The sequence below is a fragment of the Miniopterus schreibersii genome (assembly GCF_964146895.1).
Source record: "Miniopterus schreibersii genome assembly, chromosome: 19".
Taxonomy (NCBI): Eukaryota; Metazoa; Chordata; class Mammalia; order Chiroptera; family Miniopteridae; genus Miniopterus; species Miniopterus schreibersii.
The window spans coordinates 12,874,346-12,887,456 of NC_138119.1; the positions used below are offsets into that span (position 1 = coordinate 12,874,346).

At 46.9% G+C, this 13,111-nt stretch overlaps 1 protein-coding gene across 15 annotated transcripts in view; it reads right to left on the reverse strand.

Moving 5' to 3' along the window:
• Positions 1–10,337, reverse strand: part of TPM3 (tropomyosin 3) — a 29,133-nt gene extending 18,796 nt beyond the window's left edge. For 6 of the 15 annotated variants that reach the window (XM_081121526.1, XM_081121527.1, XM_081121517.1 and 3 more), the window contains exons 1-2: positions 10,155–10,337; positions 9,419–9,544 (exon numbers count right to left, since the gene is read on the reverse strand). In XM_081121526.1, coding sequence (XP_080977652.1) covers positions 9,419–9,544; positions 10,155–10,271 — 243 coding nt within the window. In that variant the 5' untranslated portion in view covers positions 10,272–10,337. Of the gene's footprint in view, positions 1–3,332; positions 3,573–9,418; positions 9,545–10,154 lie in introns of those variants that run through there. The other 9 variants (XM_081121518.1, XM_081121522.1, XM_081121519.1 and 6 more) reach the window with 5 other exon arrangements.
• Positions 10,338–13,111: the final 2,774 nt, after the last annotated feature.

Consider the following 13,111-nt stretch of genomic DNA (forward strand, 5'->3'; position numbering starts at 1 on the left):
ACAGGGCACTGGTGCTGGGAGGTAGATCAAGGCCAAGGACAGAATGGGACTAGCCTAAATCTGGCATTCTGCCACTCTGGGGTTTCTCTTTTTAGACAAAAGCCACAGATGAAATTCAAAGGAAATGAGTAATGGAAGTTAGACTTGAGCCCTGAGAGTAAAGGACTGCTCTAGTTCACTGTGTTCACAAATGTATCTACCGTGGGAGATACTGTGTCCTTGGGGACTTTAATTTCACCAAGGGGAAGGCAAGTTGGAAGGGAGTAGAGCTATCAGCCCCAGAGTAAACAAAGGTGGAGTCTAAACGGAGTCTCTCAGAGCAAAGGGCTATTTGCCTCTCCCCTATGAGTGTGTGCTCTAGTATGAAGGGAAAGTGAGGTAATCAGCAGGAAAGCAAATCTGAACCAAAGGAACGTGATAAAGCCTGTTGCTTAGTCCTCCAGACCCATATAGGAGAGAGCCACACAATAGTCAGACATTCTAACCCCCTCCAGAGACTAGGAATTTGGTAATAAGGTCAGAATTGAAACTTCTGTTCAAAGCCCACTGACTCCCTCAATAGGATTCCTAAATTTTTTTAGACCACAAAAAGAAGAGACAAATACCAGAGGAGTTCGGAGAGAGGTAAAGTAAACTATACAATGAAAAGTGGTTAAAATGGTGCCCTGGCTAGTGTGGTTCAGCTGGTTGGAGCATCATCCAGTACACCAAAATGTGGAGGGTTCAGTTCCAGTCAGAGCATATAAGGGAGGCAACTGTTCAAAGTTTCTCTTTCTCCCTTCCTCTCTCTAAAAATCAATGAAAAACATATCCTCAGTAAAGATTAAAAAATAAAAGCAGTTAAAAAAAGGTAAGTTTTATGTATGTCTTTACCACCACCACCACCACCACAGCAAAAAAACAGACAAGGAAAAAGACTACATTTAAGTATTATGTTGCCATCTGTTTAAGTTCAGCGTAAAGTGCAAAGGAGACTCAGAATCGAAAGTGGATTTGACACGGTGCTATATTATAAAAGGTCAATCTCCAGCCCAAAGCAGGAAGAGAAGATGGATGGCAGAACAACGCCAAAGTCTCAGCTCTGGAGCCAGCCAGCTTCTTAACAAGGGTTGGATGTTCACACAAAGCAACCAGAAAAATAATTAAGTGACAATCTTACTAACAGAATGTGATACCATCAGGGAGTGCTGAGCTTCCAGCACCAATGGGAGGTGCCTGCAAAACCCACATTCCAGAATGTCCTAAGAGGATAACAGCTAGCCCAAGCACTACCACCACCACCACCCTCCCACAGGTATCTCCTCCTCTGGAGGGGTTCAAAGTTCACTAAAGCAGAAAATCAAAAGATTAGGCTCCCTCAAGCTGGGGAGTAAAAGATACTAGTTTCATCAATATTTAACTATCACCCTACTTCCCCATCTGAGGACTTCCTCCCTAGACCTCAGCTCAGTAAGCAAATGTAGCAGGCTCTGAGTGAAGGGGTTGCTCAAGAAACATCTGAAGCTGCTCACTCTGCTGCTTATCACCATCACCAAAGGTGGAAAAAAGGGAGCCAGATTTTCCTAGAAGGAAAATCACCAAACCCTGGGAGGCATGGGGTGTGTGTGACATCAATTCGTCCTAGACCATTCCTAGGATGCCTATACTTAAATGTTGAGCCTAAGACTGCAACTCAACATATGGCTAGTTCCTTCAGCCACCCTCTCGCTTCCCCTTTAAGGGGATCTGGTCTCCAAAATAAAGGAGATGAGAAAGTATCCCTAGACATAAAAAGTTACCCAGCCAGTCCATCTCACTTCAATTGATAATTAGAAGTTACTGGCATAATGAACAGAGGAAAAACCCACTGCGAAAAAAGTGACTAAGACAAGTTCCCAACATTTCCATGCCTGGTTATAAAAATAAATGAGTATTCTAACAATCTTTAAGTATTAACCTGGAGGGCAGCTGCTCCACCCTCTTTACCCCCCAAAATATTAATTCTCAGCCATTCCCCAGAGGAGCAACCAAAAAGAAAAAACTTACCAAGGGAAAAAAAATAACAGGGAATACCAATAAAACCCTGAGTTCATTGCGATCTTCAAATTTTAGCAACAGTTACTTCCCTCTCCAGCCTCACAATCCTCCAAAACCAAAGGTTCACCTGGGGGGGGATCAGCTCCACCCACTAGGCTGCACCCTAGAACTTGGGAAAATCTTATGGCTCATTAAAGCTACACCACTACTTCTAAACAGAAAGCGGTTTCAAGAATCACCAATCATTCCATCAATATTTTATGTCCCAACTTTGCGCTGAACAAATATTTATTGAACTTAAGGGGAAAAAAGGCATTGGTGGATAATTGGGAAAGTGACAGTAATATTACTAAAGCCACCTAGGACCTCATTAATCTGTCTCCATCAACCAGTGCGTGGTCAATCAGAATCCTTGACAGAAGTTGGCACTCCATCAGACTCTCTGCAACATACGCTTGCTTATCAGCTCTGCTTGGAAGAAGTTCCGGTTCCGCTTGCACTGATCGATCACACTTCAGCAATAAGGGCCTGAATGTGGCAGTGGTTCCTGCCTTCCAAGTCCTCATGGGTAGGGCCAGACACGTTTTTACGGCTCCTACATTTGCACTAAAACGTAGGGAGTTTAGTACCACTTCCTCCCCTCTCGCTTCATGTCGACTGAGAGTGGATTTGGCAGTTGCAAGGGCTCCCCGTAAGGGGAAGGGCCCCAGGCCGGAGGATGGGAGGCGGTGCTGTGGCCTCAACCTCCTCCAGGGAGGGCACGGCGCTTCCTCTCGGCCGACTGCTGCCTCATTTCCTGAGCAGGAGGAGGGAGCGGAAAAGCTGCCAGCCAGCCAGCCAGGCCGGGGGCTTTCCGGCGGTTCCCACCCCAAAGCCCCACCCTTTCACAGTAAGCTAGGCCCTGCCCCTCCCAGACCAGAGAAGCACCCACCTCTAGCCCCTTGGGCCGGAAACCTCAAACGAGAGCAAAGTGACGCCCCCTTCACGGGGAGTGGGGGAGGGAGAGCCTGCTGAGCCCCTCCCCCCCGGCCGCGCCCGGCTTCGAGCGACTGAATGAATGAGCTGGAACAGGAGGAGGAAAACCACTTCCCAGCCCCGTATGAGTCAATTCCTTTGGAGGTCGAGCACCCAGTCCCCCCTCGCCCACTTGAGGTCCAACTTGAAAGCAAGCTTCACCCATCCTCCAGGCTCCAACTTCATCTCCGAGTCCACCAGCCCCCTGAGGGCCGTGCTCCACAGCAAATAAAGGGACCCAGTTCCGGGTCCCAGCTGTTCCAGTGCCTGCCCCTCCCTCACGCGCCTCGCCCTCTCGGTACCTGTTCCCGGGCCCGCTTTTCTCCCTCCACTTCCCGCTGGAGGCGCTCGGCCCTCTCTTCTGCATCATCGGCCTGCTGCTGCAGAACTTGGATCTTGCGTTTCACCGCCTCAATGGTGGTGATCCCAGCCATGGTGCCCACCCAGCGCCTGCTCTCGTTCGGTTTCCTGCCTCCTCCGCTCCGCGCTGCAACCGCTTCTCACCCTACTTCCGCCTGCTCCGCCCTGAAATACCGGAACTCACCCACCGCCCGGATGTGACGCCACAGCCGCCGCGCCCTCCCACCGCCAGGCAGGCGGGAAGACCGGCCACTGGAGGGACCCCCGGGGGGAGCGAGGGGCGGCACCTCCCAGTTGCCCTAGGCGACCGCTCTCGCTTTCCCTTGGGCCAGTAAAGGGGGGCGGGGTTGGGAAGGAGGAAGGCTACCATGGTAACCCGAAGGCGCTCGGGGTCTTGCTGACTGGCCCGCAGGGCTGCCCGCAATGGTTGGCCTCCTACCGTGATGGCTTTCCACTCCCGCAGTTGGCCCCTCATTCCCCCAAAGCTGACCCACCACCGCTTACCCGCTAGGGCACCCCGGATCTCTATAATATAAACATCCCACAAGCCTCTGCTTCCATCCATCCCATACCGGCTCCAAAGCCAGGGGCTAAGAAAAGCTTAGACTTTCTGGGCCTCATCTTCAAGAGTCCCACTCTGCAACCTCCTTCCAAACACAGCTCCGGTAGGTTCTCTCCCCGCTTCTGAAAGCCAATGAAGGAAAGAATGGGTGTAGAAGAGATGAGCAGGTTGGCAAATTTCTCCTTCTGCTTGGGATGAACTTAAGTGTTCTATTTAGAATACTAGTCTTTCTCTTGTTACTTTAGAGAGTCAATATGCACCAGCGATTTACCAACCTGCCAGCCCCTCTGTACCTTAAATGATTTGGGACTTGGTAATTAATCATTGCTTGTAATTCCTTTTGTAGGTGAAGAAGGTCTTATGCCTCTATTTTATTAGGAAGAAATCCTCTATTATGAGACAGGCCAGTAAGCCAGGACAAGTGAAATAGGGAAAATGAGACAGATAAAGAGAAATTTGCAGCCATCTAGTAAATCCTATCTTTCCTAAACCAACGACACTTAAGAATAAATGGTTTGCATTTCTTCTCCCCAACCAGAGGGTATATAGCTTAAATCACCCTACTCAGGGAGATGTATAGCAGAAATCCAATAAGTACAATTTGCCAACCACACCCAAGAACAGATGGAGTTAAAAGAATAAATCTTATTTTGGTACATCAGCATAAAGCTGATGAATATTCTATTAAGATCCTCTCCTAAGACCTTCCCTAAATGCCTAGCCTTTAAAATTCCTCAAAAGGAAACTCCTAGCTAGTGTTTTCCCTTCCAGGAACACACTTGTGCCATTCACCACCTTCTCTCCCCACAGGCATGCATCTCCTAATCCCTAAGGAGTCCCATGAGGCTTGCAACCAGGGCAGCAATGGGAAGTTCATCCCAGGCAAACCCCCTGAACCTGTCCCCAAGGCCCCCTTTTTTCTGACTTCTTAGTGAGCCAAAGCAAACCAGCCTAGGCTCATTTCCCCAACCCTTTCTTGTTTCACTGTCCCCAGCTTTAATAAACGTCCTCTAAAGTTCACCTGGACTCATGTGAAATCATCCCTGCACGAAGTCAAGAACTCACACACTACTAGCAGACCCTATGCAGACCCACCAAGGGCCAGGTCCCCTTTCCAGTAACACCAGATCTTTTGTACAAGAAGATATGAGTGCCTGGAAAACTGTACTGGGGAACTGAGCCTCCATTCTGTGTTATAACCTTCACCAATTTCACTGCCACTTCTGTTTCCAGGTGCCCCAAGGAGCTATTTATGAGTTAGAAACTGTCCCTACAGGCACTGCAGTGCAGGATTTTTGGAAGCACAATAGTAAAAAGACTTGAAAATTTTACATCTTCCTCTTATTTCTTTGTATTCCTCCCACCTTGCCAGTTACTAATAGTAATAAATCTCTCCTCTGGTATTGTTCTCTTTTGCCCTAGAGAATTAGGGCGTGGAACAGGAGTTAGACTCCTACATTTAAAAACAAAATTTTTTTTTAAAGCCCGGCCAGTGTAGCTCGGCAGTTGAGCATTGACCTATGATCCAGGAGTGTGGTTCCATTCCAGGTTAGGACACATGCCTGGGTTGCCAGCTTAATCCCCAGTGGGGAGGAGGCAGCCGCTCAATGACTCTCCCTCATGTTGGTGTTTCTATTTCTCCCTCTCCCTTCCTCTCTCTCTCTGAAATCAATAAAAATACACTTAAAAAAAAAGAAAAGAACCCTAGCCCCTGAGAGGATTGGTAGGTAAGACAATCGCTGCCCTCAGTGCCTGGTTCTGTGACACTCCTTCTGGAGGCTCTGTCTTCCTATCTCCTTTTAGAAATACTGAGAAATGAGACTATTCAGAGGAAATAACTCAGACAGACAACTAATAATTTGCTTGGTAGAGTAACCTGTACACTTAGATTTCCACTCCAGGAATTGAGAAGGAAGAGCTTCAGTCAACTCTACCCTGGAGGCCTAAGAATTTTTCCAACTCTCTTTGGAAAAGTCTGATCAGAAGGTCTAAGGAAGCAGAAATGAGACTGTCATCTGGGTGCTGGTCAGCAGGGGGCACTAGTATACCTCTCTTTGCCCCAGTGAAAAAGCAGACCTCATCTTAGACAAACCAAAGGGGTGTTGAGAGCACCATGCATTCCAGAGGCTGGTAGATGTGAACAGATAATCTCTTGATCCAGGGAAACAGGTGTATTGACTCTGATAGCCTTTAAAAGCAGAATGGGTGGGCAGAATGGGGTCCAGTGCTATTGTTTTCCTGGTGACCAACAATACAACAATATATCAACAGGTCTGTCCCTGTCCCTCCTCCTCCCATTCCTCCCATCTCCTGTCTTAAAATAGGGTGTAATGACTCTATGGCCTAACCATTGCATTCCTCTTTCCCCTTGCTGTACCCTAACCAGGTTCTAACTTCATCTCTTACTGAAAGGACCTTAGACGTGGCTGCACAACAAAACAATGTGAATGTTCTTACTACCACCGAACCGTACATTTTTAAATGGTTAAAATGGCCACTTTTATAAAATTTTTATTGATTGATTTTAGAGAGAGAGAGGAAAGGAGAGAGTGAGAAACCTCAATTTGTTGCACTTATTTATGCATTCGCCGGCTGCTTCTTGTATGGGCCCTGATCAGGGATCAAACCCATCACCTTGGCATATCAGGACAACGCTCTAACCAACTGAGCTACCCAGTCAGGGGTAAATGGCCTATTTTATGTTACGGATATTTTTCCACAATTAAAGAAAAAGAAAATCTTAGACGAACTCAGGGAGGAAAAAAAAAAGAAGTTTGGACTAACCTTGCCATACACTTGACCTTTCTTTGTTCAACAGTCCTAGCAAATCCTGCACTTCCTGGCAAGGTTTCTCAGATAACCAGAACTGCCTGTGTAACCATGCAGTTATTGACTCTATTCTCTCTCTCCCCCTTATCTACATCAAAGTAATATGCTCTGTGTACTTGTTTATTAATCTCAAGGGCAGAAACCAATCTGTGAACTTCCTCTGTACTGGACAGAGCACTCTCCGTGCAAAAATACATATATTATGTTGCTGATGACGGACCCTCACTGTCTCCTTTAAACCTTGTTGCCTTCTCCTTATTCAGGGCTTTGCCCAATTATTATAAATACCTCACTTTCCTTCTTTGACCCTTTGAGGCAGGAGTCAGCAATTTTTTCTGTAAAGGGCCAGGTAGTAAATATTTCTGGCTTTGCAGACCATAGGATGTGGTGACTACTCCCTTGTAGGGAGAAAGCCAATAGACAATGTGTAAGTGAATGGGCATGGCAATGTTCCAATAAAACCTGTACAAAAACCAGGCTGGGGCTAGCTTTGCGCAGTAGCAGCATTGTATTGTAGCCAATGAGGTTTATCCAAGGAACAAACATTGCTCCTCAGCCTTCCTCTCCTATTTCTTGTTCTGTATACGGGTATCTCAGATCTCTGAGGGTACTTACTGAATTGGTGGGATAGCTAACAAAGTGAGAGAAGTTGAATGAGTTTGTTTTTTTAACCCATGGTTTACATATTTAAATGTTTTGGGTGGGTTTCTATATAAATATGAGAAGTTTTTTCAAATGAATATATATATTCATTTAATATATATACTCTCTCTATATACACATATATACAATATATACATATATATGATGAATATACTGAGTATGCCTAGGTGGGGATTGACGTGCATGTGTGTGTGTGTGTGTGTGTGTGTGTATCAGGTCACTCTCTCTTTCTCTAGATCTCAGGTTAGACTTGTTTGTTCTCTTCATTGCTCCTGGAAACATCTGCTCAAACCCGTATACTGTTTGAGCCTAAAGATTTTCCCAGAGATCTGTTACCCAACATCTCACAAAACTGTTATCAGCCTGACATTGTGGCAGTTCACAAAAATTATCCCCATGCCTGTTTATTAGAACCAGAGAGATCTATCCACTTATACCTGAAACCTAGGTTAGGGAACTCCAGCAGGCCATCAAGCACTTGCCCAAAGCCCTAGGGGTAACCTGTGTTTTTTGCAATTTGAAGAGAAGGGTGAATTAATAGTTTTCAGTGGCATAAACTTTTGGAAACTATGAATATGTGTGTGTGTGTGTGTGTGTGTGTGTATAATGTATATGATCCACTTAGTGTCTCTGATCTCTGGCATGGTATATTTAATAACACTCACTACTTCCCCAGGCCACTGAAAGTGGTGGAGAGCCATAGAGGAGATCAGAAACCTAATAGCAAAGATCCCAAATGTGAGAATTCTAAAATATTTGTGAATGGCCTACTCTGTCTTTCTAGCTATTTTCCAAAACCAAATGTAATTTTAAAAAGCACATATTCCTATTTTCCTATTAATTCAGTGCCGAGAACTGACTATTTCCATCCACACCGGGATATTCTTTTGTTGCTGTTCAGATTCACATGGCATTTTTCTATGCAATCTCTCATTTATCTTTGTGGTAAACTTCAAGGTTGAAGGTGAAGGAAAATAGGTGGTTATGGGATAAAATTAAGTGGAAAAGAGGATTTATTTCATTTTCAAATGGGAAAATTCAGCCGTAGAGAAGCCAAGTAATTTAGTCAAGGTCACAGAGTAAGGTCTGGTGGTGACACCTTTACCCTCTAAGATGACCCAACATCTAAGATTCCATCTTATTTCTATTATAGTTTATCATTCTAAGGTCCTCTCTGCTGCCCCATGAACAATGCTTCCTATAGCATCTCTGTAGCATAAGGGCAGATGTCCACATTGGCCAAGATAAATAAACCCAGATAAGGCCAAGGTCAGTGTGACCTCTTTTGTCCCATTATGAAATCTGAGCTGCCTTTGCTGGGCAGTTAACAGATGAGAGTTTCCCTATTAATACACGTATCTACGTGCCAAGCCTTGGACACAAAAGCTAAGAATGTGGCATGGGAGAGGACGTGGGATAAGTGATAGCAGTCCGGATACAGAGTCTCTTCCCTTTGTTCAGGTCCTGGGAAAGATAATTAAATTCCTGGGTTGGAGTGAGACCAAAAAAAAAAAAACAAAAACAAAAAAACTTCTATGTGTCTTTAAGAAAGAAAGTATATGGCCCGGCCGGGTGTGGCTCAGCGGTTGAGCATCGACCTAGGATCCAGGAGATCGTGGTTCGATTCCCAGTCAGGGCACATGCCCGGGTTGTGGGCTCAATCTCCAGTTGGGGGTGTGCAGAAGGCAGCCGATCAATGACTCTCTCATCATTGATGTTTCTGTCTTTCTCTCTCCCTCTCCCTTCCTCTCTCTGAAATCAGTAAAGATATATTTAAAAAAAGAAGAAAAAGTATAAACCATTACAAGGACATGCCAGCATGCGGTTGTATGCTATAACGTATGTGGGTATCTGTGTCTATGTTCTTGAATCCACAAGTGTGTATATGTCCAAGTGTGTTTGGAATTTAGTCATATTAACATGAAGATCTTATATGTGTAGATGGAACCCACCCCCCATCTCTCTAATACTCACATCAGCTGCCTTCTTCTCTGCCAGCTCCAGCTTCTCCTGGGCATCCTTCAAAGCTTCAGAATACTTGTCCAGCTCATCTTCTGTCCCTTTCAGCTTCTTCTGCATTGCTGCCAGCTCATCTTCCAGCTATAGGAGCCCCAAGAGTCACACACAAGACATACATACACGACAGTGCAGGCTCAGGCCCTGGGATCTTGAGCCCTGACAGACCCCTGAGCTGAGCCTCTATTTTATCATCACCAGAATGACATACTTTCTCTCCAGTCACTTCTAGCCAACTGCCCCGGAGTTATGCTGGCCTTGGCCTGTGACCCTATGATCTCTGATCCTCAGATGGTCAAGCCATGCTGAGTTTTCATCTAAGACTCTGGGATAATAAACATATTAGGGTGTAGGTACCTACAACTCCATCTAAGGGAAAAGAGGTGCTGTATGCCAAGCTCCCACCTTTTCCTCTAGAAATCAGGAGTTCTTCCAAAATGTCATCTACTCCCACTTAAATCAAGGAGACACACTGTAGCTCAGAAGGGGCCACTAACTTTCCCAAGGTTACAGGCAGTCTGAGTCAGGTACCCTAGGTGTCCTCTGCCTATCCTGTAAGGCTGGGGAAGCAGATGAGTTTCTCTCACCCAAAGAAGGAGCTGGTACCAGTGGTCACTGCCTTTTCCATGAAAACTCTCTTCCATTGCACAGTCCTGCTCACTAGTAGATGAGAGACACCAGTGCCAGTGCCTACCTGTTTACTTCTTTCTTCTGCCTGCTTCTGCTCAGCTTCAGCTTGTTCCGCCCGATCCAGAGCATTCTCCTTGTCCAGCTTCAGCATCTGCATCTTTTTCTTGATGGCCTCCATCATGAGCAGTGGCCGTTGGTGAGCTCACCTGTGAACACTGGAGAACTGGAGACTAATGCAAGAAAGAAGGTGCTGCTGGCTGAGTGACTAGGAGTCCCCCAGACTTGAGCCTTTATCTCAGCTCATGACTCCACCTCTTGTTCCTAATATGGTCCTTCCAACTCCCTCCAGCCCATCATTGTTTTCCCAGGGGAACACAGGGTGAGAGACTTTGATGGACTGACATCACCAGCAAAAAAGTTTGGGAACAGCTGAGGCTGATTTTAGACAATGGAAAATGGGGGAGGGGAGAGGCTCTTCCTGACCCTGAAACTTTCCACTCACTCTGGTCAGCGCTATGGGTTTTTTAAGGAGAACAGGGAGAGAGGAGAGGGGAGAGAGGAACACTGAAATAGAGGAGGGTACTTTGGCAATTCTAGAATGGTAGTTTTCCTCAGACGGCCCTAGTTGCTCTTCAGTTTCCCTTTACTCTCACCTGGACTGTGTTGGATGCTGATCAGACCCCACTGGTTGAGTTTTACCTTTTGGTTCCTGGCATTCAGGAAGCTTGAGCAACAGTGCAAAGGGGAGGTCACTCGTGGTCCTGACAATTCCCCCAGATCCCCAGATCAAGTTACTGTGTTATTTTGAGAGTCTGTAATTGGCAGGGAGACATGTTCCTCCCCCTTAAGAGCCACAGGGATGGAGTCAGAGGGTAGGGTGGAGATCTGGAGGACCATCCAGAGCTTCGTGGGGTTGGAGAGAGAATCAGGGCAGGGTCAGAGTAATCCAGATAGGATCATGCCCTCTGCTTTCCCATAGTGATCTTTAAATAGGACTTTGATACCCACATAGACCAAGGTCTGTACTGCTCTCTCCTCTTCTTACCCTCCGCTCCCTTTATGTCTTCTCCCCCAACCCCCCCCCCCCCCCATCGTCCTAATCATCATTACCAGCTTTATTTTCCCGGCTTAGTTCCAGGCCACGCTCATTCTCACACTTGGAGCCTTGTTGTTGACAGGTGGCAATTGATCCCAGTACACTGGCACCATACAATCTGAGCATATGCCAGGGAAGAGGGGGACACTGTTCAAGGTGACCAGAGCTATCAGGGAAGAATATAAATGGCTCGAATTAGTCATTATGTCAAGGATAGATGGGTAGTGTTAATACTAAGCCCCAGCAATGGGGGAACTGAGACAAAGGGCAAAACTGGAGACCACTCTTGAGAGCTTCCAGCTACTAGAGGAAGATAGGCAGATAGAGACCATCAGCTGACTCTTGAAGGAAAGCAGAGAAACCAAAGACTCCTACTGTGGGACTAGGGAACAAGACAGTCCCAGGGTCAGGAGGCCGTGATTGCAAAGGAGGGTGGACATTGAATAAAGAGGAGAAACATACAAGGACAGGAGAAGATCACAGATATATCACTTTGGGTACAAGGGAAAGATACAGGAAGATTAGATCCTCAAATAAATGCCAGCTCTCTCCTGCTTTCACACCAGCCCTCCAGCTTAAGACTAAAATCCATGTAGGCTGTTCTTCCAAAGGGGTCCTGGAGAGAAGAGGTTCAGTAAAAAATATCGGAGCCCCAGAGGTAGGAAAGAGTGTGATGCCAGATTGCCAACTGCTGTAGGAATATGTTTGACATTTAGTTGGTTCCTAATTAAACAACCCAATATCAAACATATCACACAGAAACAGGCAAGAGAGCTTTGGTAGTCATCCACCTCTTACCCAATGCAAAGAAAGGACAGCAGATACATCAGGCACCAAGCATGGCTAGATAGAGGGCAATTTCCTTGGGGAAGGGTATCGACTCCTGCTCTTTACCTCCCAAGACCGCCAGTTCTTACTCATCTGCCCTTCATGCCATCCCTGTCTCAGCTCGTCTCTTACCAGTGCCTGGCCTTTGCTGGATCACGTTGGCCTAAACCAGAAAGGATACCTGGCAGGGCTCCACATCCGGCCACCCATCCTTCCCCAAAGCTCCCACCCAGAGCTTCTCCCCAATGTCACGGCCCCAGCGCCCAGAGGATCAGTAATGTCAGCAGCTCCTTGTCAGCCTTACCACCTGCTCTCCTCAACTCCCTTCCAGCTGCCCTGAGGCTTTTTGGGGGTGGGGGTAGGGGGCTTGCACACCCTGCTTTACCCTGCCAACAGAACTCCTAACCTTTCCAAATCACCTCCCCAAGACAGCTGAGTGCCTTTCAGTAGATACCATCCTGGAACCTTTCTGCTCTTTAGTACTACAAATGAGCAGCTGTGAGTGAGAAACTTCTAGAATGAGTGGCTGCTTCTTCCCACCATTTTGTCCCTTCTCACCTTCTCCCCATGTCCTCCAGGCATCCTTCTTAAAGTCACCCCTGGATGTCCAGAAGAGAAGAGTGACACGTCTTACTGGCAGGCTCCAGCCTGGGCTCCAAAGAAGATTTATGGTCTCCCCTGCCTGGCTAATTGAAACTAAGAGTTGAGACCAAGGGTAAGGTAGAAAACCCCTCTGCCAGGAAGCAACCTGAAGTCCTTAGGACTCTCCTCCTCTTCTGAGGCTTTTTACAACTCCTGGGCTGGCTTTTCTCTAAAGGTCTTCCGTCTCTGGAATCCAGCCTGCTTATTTTCTGGGAGATTTTTCTTCTGAAGAGAATCAGGTCTGTTGAATGTCGTGTGGCAGGCAGATGCTTCTTTCTACTGTGGCAGAAAGGAGCCCAAGTTATAGCTACACCGGGGATGGGGGTAGTGGGGGGCTTGGGTGGAGTCTGGGGGTGGGAGGAGGGTGCTCTGCTTTAGCCCCCAGGCCTGCTCCATGTGTCCTTGTTCCCATTAGTCTGGACACCCCTCCCTGCGCCACACACACACACACACAC